At 37.4% G+C, this 14,111-nt stretch overlaps 1 protein-coding gene and 1 pseudogene across 2 annotated transcripts in view; one reads left to right on the forward strand and one right to left on the reverse strand.

Moving 5' to 3' along the window:
- The window catches only part of LOC149979348 (interferon a3-like), a 209,741-nt pseudogene that overhangs the window by 98,948 nt on the left and 96,682 nt on the right, over positions 1-14,111 (reverse strand). The window lies entirely within an intron of this gene.
- ifnphi1 (interferon phi 1) lies at positions 4,317-5,908 on the forward strand. The gene is made up of 5 exons (XM_021624612.3): positions 4,317-4,451; positions 4,718-4,792; positions 4,930-5,079; positions 5,387-5,464; positions 5,819-5,908. The coding sequence occupies exons 1-5, from the start codon at positions 4,317-4,319 to the stop codon at positions 5,906-5,908; spliced, it is 528 nt and encodes a 175-aa protein (XP_021480287.3).

Genomic DNA, 14,111 nt, shown 5'->3' on the forward strand with positions numbered 1-14,111 from the left:
TCAAATGTATCTTCTCAAAATGTGGTTAAATTGAAAATCCTTTTTTCAATTAAGTGTGTTTTAGCATTGGACATGGCGGACCTGTTTGGAACGTTGTACTTAATGTTCCTATACGAATTCATTTCCTACTCTAGAGATCCTATTAAATTATTCGAAATCCTAATTCTATGGTTCCAACCCACTCTGTGGAATTGCGATCCACTATCAATACCGTAATCGGAACAATTTTAGCCGAATAGACAACAGGTGCACTGTGATTTCACAAGCAGTGAGTTAAAATGGTCGATCTTTAGCCTTCATTCAACACTATCAGTCTCTCTATTAATAACATGCATTTACATGCATTTACATTTCAAATATATGTTTAGATTGCACTGCAATCTGATTAAAAGAGAGTCAACAGACATCATGTGTGAGCAAAATGTGGTCTCTGTGAAATGTCATTTGAAACAACGGATCAAGCTAACCCTACACAAAATCTGAAAAGTGTTTTGTGCAATATGCACAATTTCAGCATATTTTTATTGAACCTGGCCCTCATTTAATAAGACAGAGACCTGCACCATTGTGTTACAGTTATTAGTTTTTCATATTCAATTATTGCCCGCTAAATATCTGCTTACTGTTATCATGAAATGCATGGCTCCAATACAATTCTTTACATATACATGTATGAAAACTGTTCACTTGCATTATATTCACCTGATTAATTTCACAATAGCATAATTAAGAATCACTCACTGAAAATGTGGGCTTATAAAGTGAAGCAAAAGCCTGAACAATGCAACCTTCATCAACACAAATAATTGTTTTATATCTTCATGGAGCGATACTTGGTTTTATACTTCAACAATGTAGGTATCATATCGAATCAAGATAATAGGTTGTTAATCATTAATAATGTCTGTTGCTCTCAAGTTCTATCAAAAGAAACATGGCTTGAAATGGATGTGCGTCTGTCTGACTCTGTTCTGCTAGACACTGCAGCATCCCATACGTGCAGGTCGACGCGGTTGGGCAGACTGAACGATCTGAGCATAGATCTGCTCTTAGATATGGTGAGTAATTTAAATTGCTCCAGTCCACTATTCTGTGTGCCCAAATTGATGCGCATGATAACGTGTCAAATAACACTATTTGCCGTGTCAAATAACACTATTTGCGGTGTCAAATAACACTATTTGCCGTGTCAAATAAACTTGTTCACCAATCAGGACCTGAATATGACTACTTGTCACATAATAATTTAACGCGTTCATACATTTTTACGTAGTTATTACACACTGATTACACTATCACTACACATATGTCACAACGATTCTTCGATAAGTATGCTCTGATGCTGCTAAAGTTGTCTCGCGCACCTACAGTGCTGGTCATAAAAAAAGATAGCTAGCTGATGGATGCAAACAATGTTCTTCCCCCCCAAAAATAGCCAAACGACATAATCTTTTTCAGTAGCTATAGTTAGATAGTTAACTATATAGCTAGGTGTCATCATCTAAAATAATCCTAATTTATAAGACAGTTATTTTTTATTTATGGTGGTCTGACCCATCTATGTGAAGATAGACACAATAAGGATTAGCCACAACAGTAGACTTTGCGGTTAGCCTTCAAAATAAAATTGTCACTGACAATGATGCAAAGTAATACAATAGTAGAATGATGCCATCATTTAATAGATCATAATAAACGAGTTTGGAATGTTGTCATTTAAAATCAACTAAAGACAATAATTTGTACATTTGGGAAGAAACCCATTTAAAAAACCTGAAGTTTCAGTTGGCAAATATTTTTTGCATCGGCCAAGGCTGCAGATACGTATTTTTTTGGACACTGCTTCCAGGTGGCTGGGGGACCTGGGGCTTCTGCGCAGGTGCAGTATTCTCAATTTTGCGCACAGTCCCAGCTCTACTCATGGTGAACCTCCCTTCACATTTCTCACAGTCAATTGTGAATAACAACTCTTCAAATGGTTCCAGTGAAACGTCATGCAGAATCTGCATACCTACCATTTGATCTCAATCAGTTTCATGAGGATATGCATTTAGATTTTATTGAGTTGTAGGCTACAGTTTCGTAGTAGCCTATAGTGCTGTTTTAAATGACGTACAATGAGTGAATTGTAGAGCAGATGTTGTTAACAAACTGTAGCATAGCCTACCTGTTTAGTTTCAATCAAAGCACTAATGTTGCCTAGCAGCACAATCGTCCTCAAATGTCATGAGAAATTAGGTGTTTTTTGTTGTTGTTGTCTTACAGTAACGTTATAATACGCTATTATATTTGGTTATGTTATGTAGAAAACGATCATTATGTGATCTTGCAGAAATAGATTCAGATTTGATCTAACTTTATTAAATAAGCACGATTATCCACAGTAGGCTAGCCTGTTCTCTATGAATGGAGAGGAGACTGTGTGGAGTTGGGGGGTCCTGCACATGTGCAGAATCTTCAGGACCTTTAGCTGTTGGGAGGAAAGATCCGTTTTTTACAATTGCCTGTTTTTATTTCACATCATTCTTTCAATAATCTCACCAGTAAAATTATAACTAACCAACACTAACACTTTGACGAAATCAATTCACTTTAATCTGTCACTGTAGGATCAATATTGGTTTGTTCTTTACCTCTAGAACACAACTTTAAACTTCAGGAGGAGGAACCCAAGTGGTGGACCGGTTTCAAAGACAGAAAAGTAATTTCTACATTTGCGGCTTAATGAGGAAATGATTAAAATAATTAAAATCTTTGTACCATTATTCTAGTTTTAGATGCACATTAGGATAAATTATGTAAACTGTAATACTAAGTATTTCAGAGGGTCAAGCAATGGCGACAAGGTTGTCAAGCCAAAACTTGAAAATGTGGGGAGACTTTCTCTTTAACCTCAAAGAGAAACATGCTTTTCTTATGCTATGAGAAAGCTTGTAGAATGTAGACCTTTCCACATCGCTCTGTAATCTTTATTTAAATGTTCAGACTGTTCTCTCTTGTCTCCTTCTGTCTTTGTACTGGATATTTTTGGGGATTTCAAGGTCTTGATACTGTAATTATGAATAACATGTATCAAATGCATGTGTCAACAATGAATATGTATGGTTGGTTATATTTTTCACTTTGAATGTTCTAGAGTAAAAAGTTATATCAATGTAATTGATATGAAATGGAAAAGTAAAAACAACAAGAAGCATGTATCCTGTGTTTACCAAAGTAATTTGTTTGCATTGCCACTTTTTATGAAACAATATGTTTACAGAATGATTCCGTTAATATGCTTACACTCTTTCACTGAACCAAATATAGAACCTTCCTCCCTGAACCAACATTGGGTCCAAATAGAACTTTACATGGTGCCATTTACTAATTATTACTGCTACTAATAAAACATATTCATAGATAAGGATATAATAATACATATATATATAATAAAGGACAAAAGAATACCAGCATAGTTTCGAGATTATATTGTCAATATATGCAAACGTCATCAGAAGCAGCCAAAAAGAGTAGATCATCTGCCTCTAATAGAGTTACTGACAGACTCTGAGCAAAACAAATAGTGTTTTAACTTAAAAGTAATGGAATGATTAACTATTGAATCAGCAAGACATATTATAAATCCTTTCTGTTTTGTCTAATTATTCATTTTGGAAAAACGGTGAATTGTGGCTACAATGTTGTATCAGGCTCATGTTACGCTCCCCAGGTGAAGAGCATTGGGTAAGACCGACAGACCGACAGACCGACCGACCGACCGACCGACAGACAGACAGACAAAGCACGGAGAAAGTCTAGGCTAAGAGAAAGTGATGAAGGGATCTGAGACCAGCAGTGAAACCTAAAAGTTGAGAGACGCAGATGTCTCCCCTCCACTTTTCATTTGATGCGCAACATTGAGTACTTGCCAGACCGCAGCGAAACAATATTTCGGACTAACTTGGGAACGAAATACACTAAATCTACTTATTATGTGGGTAAATGTCATAATTGTGGGGTTTATGTCGACTTCGACGATCGCGTATAGCTCATTCTCGCGAATAGTCTATGTCTAAATAAAATAACATATATTGTTGTGGTTAAACTATCATTCAACGCTGGCATTTGGTCGTCCAGAAATCGGACAAGGCATGGAATTCCTTTGCCTGCATTTGCTAGCTAGAGTCTGGAAAGTTAAAGTCCCCGACTGCGGTAGTTTTATCAGGGAAATTATCCGTACAATTTTCGCTTTCCCATCTCCAAATAAAACTCGTTAAGAGCCAAAATGTTCAACTCAACTGGAAAACTAAGAGCGAAGAAAACTACTATTTACAATGTTTACAATAGGGAGCTGGACGTGTATTTTTCTTATTATTTGCAGTATGCAGAGCGTGTGTCATTGCTGTGACTGGAGCCGACACCACTACCGTCACTTGAGCGCAGAATGCCTTTCCCTGCTGGACCAGATGGTGAGTTATCAGCACACTGTAAGAGGAGACTGAATGCATGTATTAAGGACAGCAAAACAACCAACCTATCAAAATAGTATTGTGTTTCATGTTTAGCCTTTGTGTTAGAAGACTGTAATCTATATGTGAATAGCCATAGTAAAAGGGCGCTAGGCTATAATGACAGAGCGATCACGAGAGGCTATATACATTAGGCCTACACTGTCCTTGCAGTATAAGCTATACTTTTAGACGAGTGACTTAAAATATTATTCGTTGTATTCCAGGGAGGAGACATCACAGAGCAGGAGGCCCCTGTTTTTTTCCCCGAATCACTATACCGACGCATAGATGACGCCAAGGTAAAAACTAGAATTTGGACTTTTCATGTTCTGATATGCACAGCGGTCAAGTACAGCGGTCTTGACCCAACGTTACATTGATGGCATAATTGAAGCCTAAACTGTTTTTAATCTTCTTTTTACATGTTCACGTGTAGTTTGAGGACCAAGTCAGATTCCGGAACGAGACCATCTATCAAATCACAAAACTGTTTGATGGGAATATGAAGGCTGTCACCTGGGACAAGAAAAAGCTGGACAATTTCCTCAACATTCTCGAACGCCAGTTTGAGAACCTTAAATCCTGTGTAAGTAACGGTTCTATTTAAAGTATGGTCCCTGTTTCGGTCAGTGCTCTCCAACCCTGTTCATGGAGAGCTACCCTCGTGTAGGTTTTCGCTCCAACCCCAGTTGTAACGAAGCTGATTCAGTTTATCAACCAGCTAATTAATCGGCTGTGCTAGAGGAGGATTGTAGTGAAAACCTAAAGGACCATATCTCTTCAGGAACAGGGTTGGAGGGCCCTGTTTTAGGTGTAGACTATTAACTGTACAAGTGAGAATCTGTGGGCTATTATGTTCAGTGGGGGGCTAATGTTTTAATTTTGTCCAACAGGTATCACCTGCCAAGAAACCTGAGAGGAGACTGAAACGCTACTTCAAGAAGTTGAATAGGAAGGTTCTGAGAAAAATGGTGAGGTTGTTTTTGGGTGTTAACGTGTACATCTAATCAAATGAATATAAACTAGGCTAAGCAGGAGCAGTTTTGTAACACTTTTTGGATTTAGGGCCATATATGTATTAAGCATCTCAGAGAAGTGCTGATCTAGTGTCAGGCCTCTGTCCTTATTCATAGTGATCTGAAATGCACAACTGATCCTTAATCAGCACTCCTACTCTGAGAAGCTTCATACATAATTATTTATTATTATTATTATTATTATTATTATTACATATGGCACCAGCACTTTGTTGTTCAAGACAATACGATCATGATATGACCAGAAAGTCCACACCACTGATATTTACATGTTCCTTTGTATTTCAGAACTACAGTGCGCAGGCGTGGGAGCTCATCAGGAAAGAGACGAAACATCATTTGCAAAGATTGGATATTTTTAAGGCAAAGATGCACTGATCATCCGGACTCATCTCAGAAGCTACGCCCTTAACAGTTTATAAAGAATGCAAACAATCACATGGGACCCTGTTAGTCTATTTATTATATTTAAATGCATAATTTATTGTTTTTTATTATTATAAATTAATATGTATATTTTGTATGTCCCTTTTGTGCCTATGTTGAACTGAACTGTATTACCTTTCTGCTTGAATAACCTGTGAACAAAATTGCAAATTGAAAATGTGTGCAGTTGATTTTTACTACGTCTCTGTGCTTTTTCAGTGTCTCACACCCTCACACTTATTCTCAGTGGTGGAAAAAGTACCCAATTGTCATACTTGAGTAGGAGTAAAGATACCTTAATAGAAAATGACTCAAGTAAAAGTACAATTCAACCAGTAAAATTCTACTTGAGTAAAAGTATTTGGTTTAAAATATACTTAAGTATCAAAAGTAAATGGTATTGCTAAAATATACTTAAGTATCAAAAGTAAAAGTATTTCCAATTCCTTATATTAATCAATCCAGACGTCACCATTTTCTTGTTTTCTAAATTTACGGATAGCCAGGGGCACACTCCAACATTCAGATATTCACAAACAAAACGTGTGTTTAGTGAGTCCGCTAGATCAGAGGCCGTAGGGACGACCAGGGATGTTCTGTTGATAAGTGCGTGAATTTGACAATTTTCCTAACGAGTACTTTTGGGTGTCAAGGAAAATGTATGGAGTAAAAATAATACAATTTTCTTAAGGAATGTAATGAAGTAAAAGTCAAAGTAGTCAAAAATATAAATTGTAAAATAAAGTACAGATACCCCCAAAAAACTTTAATAATTTTCTTCAATGGGAATGATTGTATAGCACATTAATTTACATCCATTTATTTTCCCCAACAGAGAGAGATGGTTTGAACTGCATATATCATTTTAGGTCACTGAGAAAGATATTTGCTGAACCTCTTCTGTTTTCCGACAGACAATAAATGTATCTGAATGCCTGAGTATGATTTTTTTTGTATGCAAATTGAAATGTCTTCCCTGATATGACAATACCATTTATTACGTTGATTCTTTTTACACAGATAAATGCAGATGAGAATTCTACAAGTTGATACCTTTTCATGGAGACACTACGTTGTTCGACAAAACGTTACTTCAGCAAAACGAAGCAACTTCTAAAGCAAAATGTTCAAATAACACAGTGGCCTATATTGAAGGGTTTTATTTGAATACATTATTTTACTGTGTGGTTCTCTCGTTTCAGGACAACATCTTTTGTACTTGTGAGGACGTTCGTAATGAAATCGTGATGAAGTTGATTGATCCACAGATTCTACTCGAGTCTATGCATCACAAATGTGCAGATGCAATATGTTTATTTAATACGGTCGAATTGGACCGATTTACAAGTTCTCGCTCGGAAAAATGTAGTTCATTTAATCTAATTGTCATACGGTTCCGTGACTTTGTCCATCTGAACACACAAAATACATTTGGATGATTTTCATAACATTTTGGGTGTTTTGTTGAACTTTTGTACACTTGTGATGTTCCCGGTAAAAATTGACCGATCATTGGAAATGAATGGGTGAGATTACAATTAGGTTATAAAATTGAGTTCAGGCACATGCCCATTCATCAGATGGACAAACTTCCTCTCCCAGACCTCCACATGCATGTGTGTTTGAGCACACACAGACACACCTCACTCCAATTCTTCGCTTCCATGGCAACCCCCACCGGAACCTTTCCCCGATAGAATCTTTCCCCCACGGGAACCACACCTGTCGGCATTCTCACAAACAATCGCAACATTGTTTCAATAATATATAGCACTTTTCTCGCAGCTCTGGTATATAAAAGCTTTTTTGAGGCCTTGCTCACAATTCGTTCTGTGGCAGCACAATGACCAAACGATATACTGTATGTGAGGCTCTTGATCATATCTTTGATCATGACACTGGTAATGAGGAGAGAGTCCTTGTTAAACTTTGACAAAAAGTAGTCTGTGATAAATAGCACAATAGGTTTAATCTGAGTATTTGTTATAGTCAAAATAATCCATACATTATGCTTCTTTTTTTTTTTTTTACTAAAAAACGAGTGTTATGAGCTCAGGTCAATGAGGAGTACAGACCATAAATAGCAAAGAGAAGTTCAAAAGAGCTTAAGTTGATAAAAAAAATATCAAACACAACATTAGGTGATAATATATGTATTATTATGGATTTATAATCAGCTATAATGGGGAAGTCATTTTGGACCGGGAACACGAAATTAATTAACATGAAATGAACACAACAGGAGGGTTAACGTCTTCATCATCACATCACCATCATTATATGAGACTATACATCAATGTGACTTTTCTGCTCATTCACATTAGGCCAAACTCACGCATCTTCGTCATTATTTTTCGTCGTCTTGGTAAGCGCCTAATAAAAGGTTAATCTGGAGCAAATACTCTTATATTAAAACCTTTTATGGAGGTGGTCCCTGTGCAGGGACCGCTCAGCGGAAATTTCAGAGCGCCACCTATAGTACTTTACTTAGTACTCGTTAAATCTCAAACTTTCATTAAAATACACATGCAAGGTACTGAATTAAAGCTACACTCGTTGTGAATCTAGCCACCAAGTCAGATTTGTAAAATGCTTTTCGGCGAAAGCATGAGAAGCTATTATCTGATAGCATGCCCCTCCAAAATACCAGCACTTTTTTTTTTTTAATTTTTTTTTTATTTTACCTTTACCAGGCAAGTCAGTTAAGAACAAATTCTTATTTTCAATGACGGCCTGGGAACAGTGGGTTAACTGCCTGTTCAGGGGCAGAACGACAGATTTGTACCTTGTCAGCTCGGGGGTTTGAACTCACAACCTTCCGGTTACTAGTCCAACGCTCTAACCACTAGGCTACCCTGCCGCCCCACTAGCACTACACGTAAACAACCCTATATGTCCCATAAACATCACAATTGGGTCTTTTTCCCGATTAAATCCGTCATTGTATACCCAAAATGTAATTTGCTGAAGGCCAGTCTGATGCTGCAAAAAGTCCATTTACAAGACGCAACGTCACTTTTTAAAATTACAAAAGTCGCCTAGAAACTTTTACAAATCACTTCAAACGACGTTTCTAAACCAACTTTAGGTATTAATAAACGTTATGATGTATCAAATTGATCACGGGGCGATCTGTATTCGATAGCAGCAAGTCTGGAAAACATCGTCCATTTTTTCAGTTTCACAACATACTGTGGTGCGCCACAAGAAGGGAGGGGTCAATTCGTGTTGTAACCAGGGATAAAATTCTGATATTGATAGCAATGGTGACATCGTGTGGAAGCTGTAGGCGTTTACAGGGGGTTCGCATATATTTTCTCTCGTCTTAAACAATTCATTGAATGGCGAACGAATATTTTTTGTTTTGTTTTTGGTAAACAGTTTTACCAGGGATTTTTACTCCTAAACACGTTCTGTTATAGCCACAGACCCGAGTTTTAGAAACTTCAGAGTGTTTTCTATCCACACATACTTATCATATGCATATACTATATTCCTGGCATGAGTAGCAGGACTTTAAAATGTTGCGCGATTTTTAACAAAAAGCTGCGAAAATTCGCATCATCCATAACAGGTTTTAACCAGAAATGAACAAACTGTAAAAAGATCCCCTTGGAATTTACCGAATCAAGGTAGTACGAATGAACACCATGAGAGAAAAGGAAAAGTTAAGCCAATGTCACCGCACTATACTCTCGAAATCGGTTACCGTTTTTTTATATTCAATATTGAATATGGGGTGGCAGGTAGCCTAGTGGTTAGAATGTTGGGCCAGTAATCGAAAGCTTGCCAGATCGAAACCCCGAGCTGACAAGGTACAAATCTGTCGTTCTGCCCCTGAACAAGGCAGTTAACCCACTGTTCCTAGGCCGTCATTGTAAATAAGGGTTTGTTCTTTAACTGACTTGTCTAGTTAAATAAAGGTAAAATAAAAATATATATAATTGCCTGCTGAATAACTGCTTTCTGACCTCATGAAATGCAATTCTATGCAAAGACATGTATGAAAACCTAACTTGCTGGACAAAAAAAAAACATTCTTATTAATTTCACATTAGCAAAAAAAGTGGGGCTTGTAAAGGGAAGCTAAAGCCGGAACCATGCAGCCTTCTTCACCACAAAGGAATGTTTTATACCTTCACGTATAGCGATACTTCGGTTAATTATATGATGGACAACTTTAGCAGTGTAGGTATCATATCGAATCAAGATTAAGATAATCGGTTGTTGATTATTTCGAAAGTATGTTACACTTAAATATTATCAAAAGAAACATGGCATGGTTGAGTATCTGCCTGACTCTGTTCGGCCGAGGCACAGCAGACTCCGATCGTTGCAGGTGGACGCAGTTTATGCACCAGTCCACTAAATTTTGCACCAGTCCGCTATTTGGTGTGCCAAATTTGATTCTCAATACATTTCATTATTAGTCCTACATTTATTTTAATTGTATCATTTAAGGTTACTATTCCAATACAGTTCACTTTATTTCAGAGTGGACAATATCCAGTTCTGTGTCTAAAAGACAAGTCGCTCACATGTTTCCAGAGCATGTTTGCAAGAACACACAGGCATGTTTACAAGAACACACAGGCATGTTTACAAGAACACACAGGCAATACACTTCAGTACCATATAGCAAGATTTTGATTGCCTAAACTACAGTATATGATTTTGTACAATTTCAAAATGATAAATTGGAAGTTTAAACATGAAATGTATGAGACACCCAAATGGCTAAAACAAGGTTTTTTTTAAACAGGGCGAGGCCGCCCCGGAGGCTTTGGGATATATGGCCCAATTATTTAATGGCCTCACATGTACATGTGAAGGCTATACATGTATTTATTCCTTTATTATTTAATACCAAAATTAAAAGAAAAAAACATGCATCTATTATCATGTTGTTTTTATTCATTTACATATTCAGTCATCTATGCCTTCATCCATTCAGTCTTTCATTCAGTCTTTCATTCATTCTTTCATTCATTAATTCATTAATTCATTCATTCATATATTCATTTGTTTATAGGCAATATGCAGTTCAAAACAACAGCATAGTGGAGTCTATGCACTACAAATGAGCAGATGTAATATATTTATTTCATACCACGACTGTCGGCTGCCGAAATAAACCTGTTGACCCATTTAACAACAATTGTAATTAACTGACTGCACAAGTACAGTGTAATTCATCTCAAGTTTGAAAACAATCATTAATTTGTTGATTGGCCAACAATCTAGAACAAACAACGCCATCATCAGTTAGTTAATTGTTACAAGGTAATCTAATATAAAAACTGCATAATCAGAAACATACACCTCCAAAGAACGTCGTAGTCATCATCATCCAATTATTCTATATCTGAATGGAATTTTCATGGTTAAATAAACGTTTAGAAAAATATAGCTATAACCATCATTAGCATCATCCACATTCGGTCAAATTCACTGCAAATTTAGAGCATATACTCGTTTTTTTTTTAAACAAAAATGAACTAAGTTACAACCCTTACTCGTTCCACAACGGCCGTGGTCGCACCTGTCGGTGGATTTTTTTAAACTGATCTTCCACCTTCACAGGGTAACACGATCCTGGTCGTTGTGGATCGTTTTTCTAAGTCCTGTCATCTCCTCCCTTTGCCCAGTCTCCCTACGGCCCTACAGACTGCGGAGGCCCTGTTTACACACATTCTCCGGCACTACGGGGTGCCTGAGGATAGAGTGTCTAATCGGGGTCCCCAGATCACATCAAGGGTCTGGAAGGTGTTCATGGAAAGTCTGGGGGGTCTCGGTCAGCCTTACCTCAGGTTTTCACCCCAAGAGTAATGGGCAGGTGGAGAGAGTTAACCAGGATGTGGGTAGGTTTCTGCGGTCTTATTGCCAGGACCGGCCGGAGGAGTGGGCGAAGTTCGTGCCCTGGGCAGAGATGGCCCAGAACTCGCTACGCCACTCCTCCACTAACCTTTCTCCCTTTCAATGTATATTAGGGTATCAGCCGGGTCTAGCTCCTTGGCATCAGAGTCAGACCGAGGCTCCCGTGAACAATTCGAGGTCTGGCGATAGTGGTAATTCATAAACTTGTCAACTCCTTTCTGGTCCCAGGCGGTGGACTCATATTTACCCCTGCTGTACAATTTCAGAGTATGCGAAATGAAGGCCATCTGTTCGTCAGCCTAGAAGAAGGCTGATTTGTATTAGTATATGCCTTATGAATTGATGGCAAATATCTGAAAATTATAGCAAACTGCATATTCCTTATAACCTAATTATATACAGTGCATTCGGAAAGTGTTCAGAACCCTTCACTATCTGCACAGTTTGTTATGTTACAAAACTATTGTAAAATTGATTAAATATTTGTTTTATCAATCTAAACACAATAACCCATAATGACCAAGCCAAAACATGTTTTTAGAAATTTTTTGCTAATTTTATTCAAAACGAAAAACTGTTGTTGCTTTCTCATTATTAGATATTGTGTGTAGATTGATGATTTATTTATTTGTAATCAATTTAGAAATGATCTGTAACGTAACAATATGTGGGAAAGGTGAAGGGGTCTGAATATTTTCTGAATTCAGTGTTTAATCCACTCTTAGAAAAAGAGGTTATGGATAGAACAAAACATTTTTTATGCATATTTCTCACCTTCAAATTATTGACTTGTCTGTATTGTTTGTCAGGGAAAGTGATCTGAGGTCCTCGAGAGACTTCATGACCCTGAGATGCCCCAAAAATATAAACTAAATATTGCATTGTTATTACTGTATAAAAAGGAGTCAGGTCATTTAAATGAAACGTAGCAGCTCATGAAATGTTGAAAACATGACAAGAGCTCAATAACCAGGAACAAGTGAATAAACATTACCCAAGTTGCTGAACACTTGGAACATGCTCGGAGACCGGGGCAGTGTCCTCATCCAACTGCATCTGATGGTTTTATTCCAGGTGCAAAACATCCAAAAGCTGATTGAACCCATTTCAGCTTAGGTCTACTGTCGTTCTCGGTCTATCCGCAATCAACGTTGATGCCCTTCCAAACCGAAATATACCCGACTTCGTATATTTCCGACAAAACAGAGTCCTGCCATGCTCCAACCTGTGTCGATCCTTCATACAAAGAGTCTGCAAGGTATTCCAAAAGTGAAAGATGGAAGTTCCCTTACACTTTCATACCTGAGAGTGTTGTTCTTCGTTTGGAGAAAATGCAGGGAAAGGACAGCTGCATCTCTCGAATAATTGTTACATCTGGATTTTTTTGGCTATTTTATCATGAAATATTGTCCTTTCATTCAGGATTGCTTTTAATAGAAGAAATAAACGCAACACCTTTTCATTTGCGCACAGAAACTAGGTTGTAACCACCTGCTCAAAGGGTAATTGTGGTATTTAGACCTCAACTGCCTATTTAAAGATACAGATCAACCTTGTATGGGTTCTATCAATTACACACTCAACATTCATTTATTTCGTTTTAAAAACGGGTTTAAGTGGACTGAATAATTTTGGTAGACCCGCACCATTATGCTCCCTGTTTTCAGAATAAAACACTGGTAGCCTATGCAGTGCACAGGCAGTATAGACGTTGGCCATACCCCTTACCTTGGCATTAGTGCTTAAATTGGAGTCTATATTTCGGGTGCTTTTGAATCTGGGCCTACACGCACTTGTGAGTAAAATATAGGTCTGTCACGTAGATCATTTGTCAAGTATTCCACATTCGTGTGTTTTATTGGACTTTTATCCAGATATGTGAGTTGATGTTACCTCTGCATCTATTATCTTTCCACTGTAGAGACTGAAGAGTAACAGCACGGTTAGCGATTGCTATATTCCATTGAACTAACATTTAGAATGTGGAGTTATAATTATGTTGCATGATATCCAGTAAATGTGTACCTGATAGTATTAACAACTATCCGAATCAACAATGCTTTACAGTGATTTGATGATGTCTTAAAGGGCAGGAAAGTATGGCTGGAATTCAGAGTATTGTTAATTAAGGAGTTTATTGTTTTTCATTGAAGATGATGTTGATATGCAATTGTTAGTAGGAATAATTTCTCATTTAGGAAAACATTTCAACGAAAAACTCGTATTTCAAGGTTGCATCACACCACAGAATTTTACAAAATTGCGAGCGCAATTTCAA

The sequence above is a fragment of the Oncorhynchus mykiss genome, chromosome 12 (assembly GCF_057628025.1).
Source record: "Oncorhynchus mykiss isolate SJ-2025 chromosome 12, ASM5762802v1, whole genome shotgun sequence".
Taxonomy (NCBI): domain Eukaryota; kingdom Metazoa; phylum Chordata; class Actinopteri; order Salmoniformes; family Salmonidae; genus Oncorhynchus; species Oncorhynchus mykiss.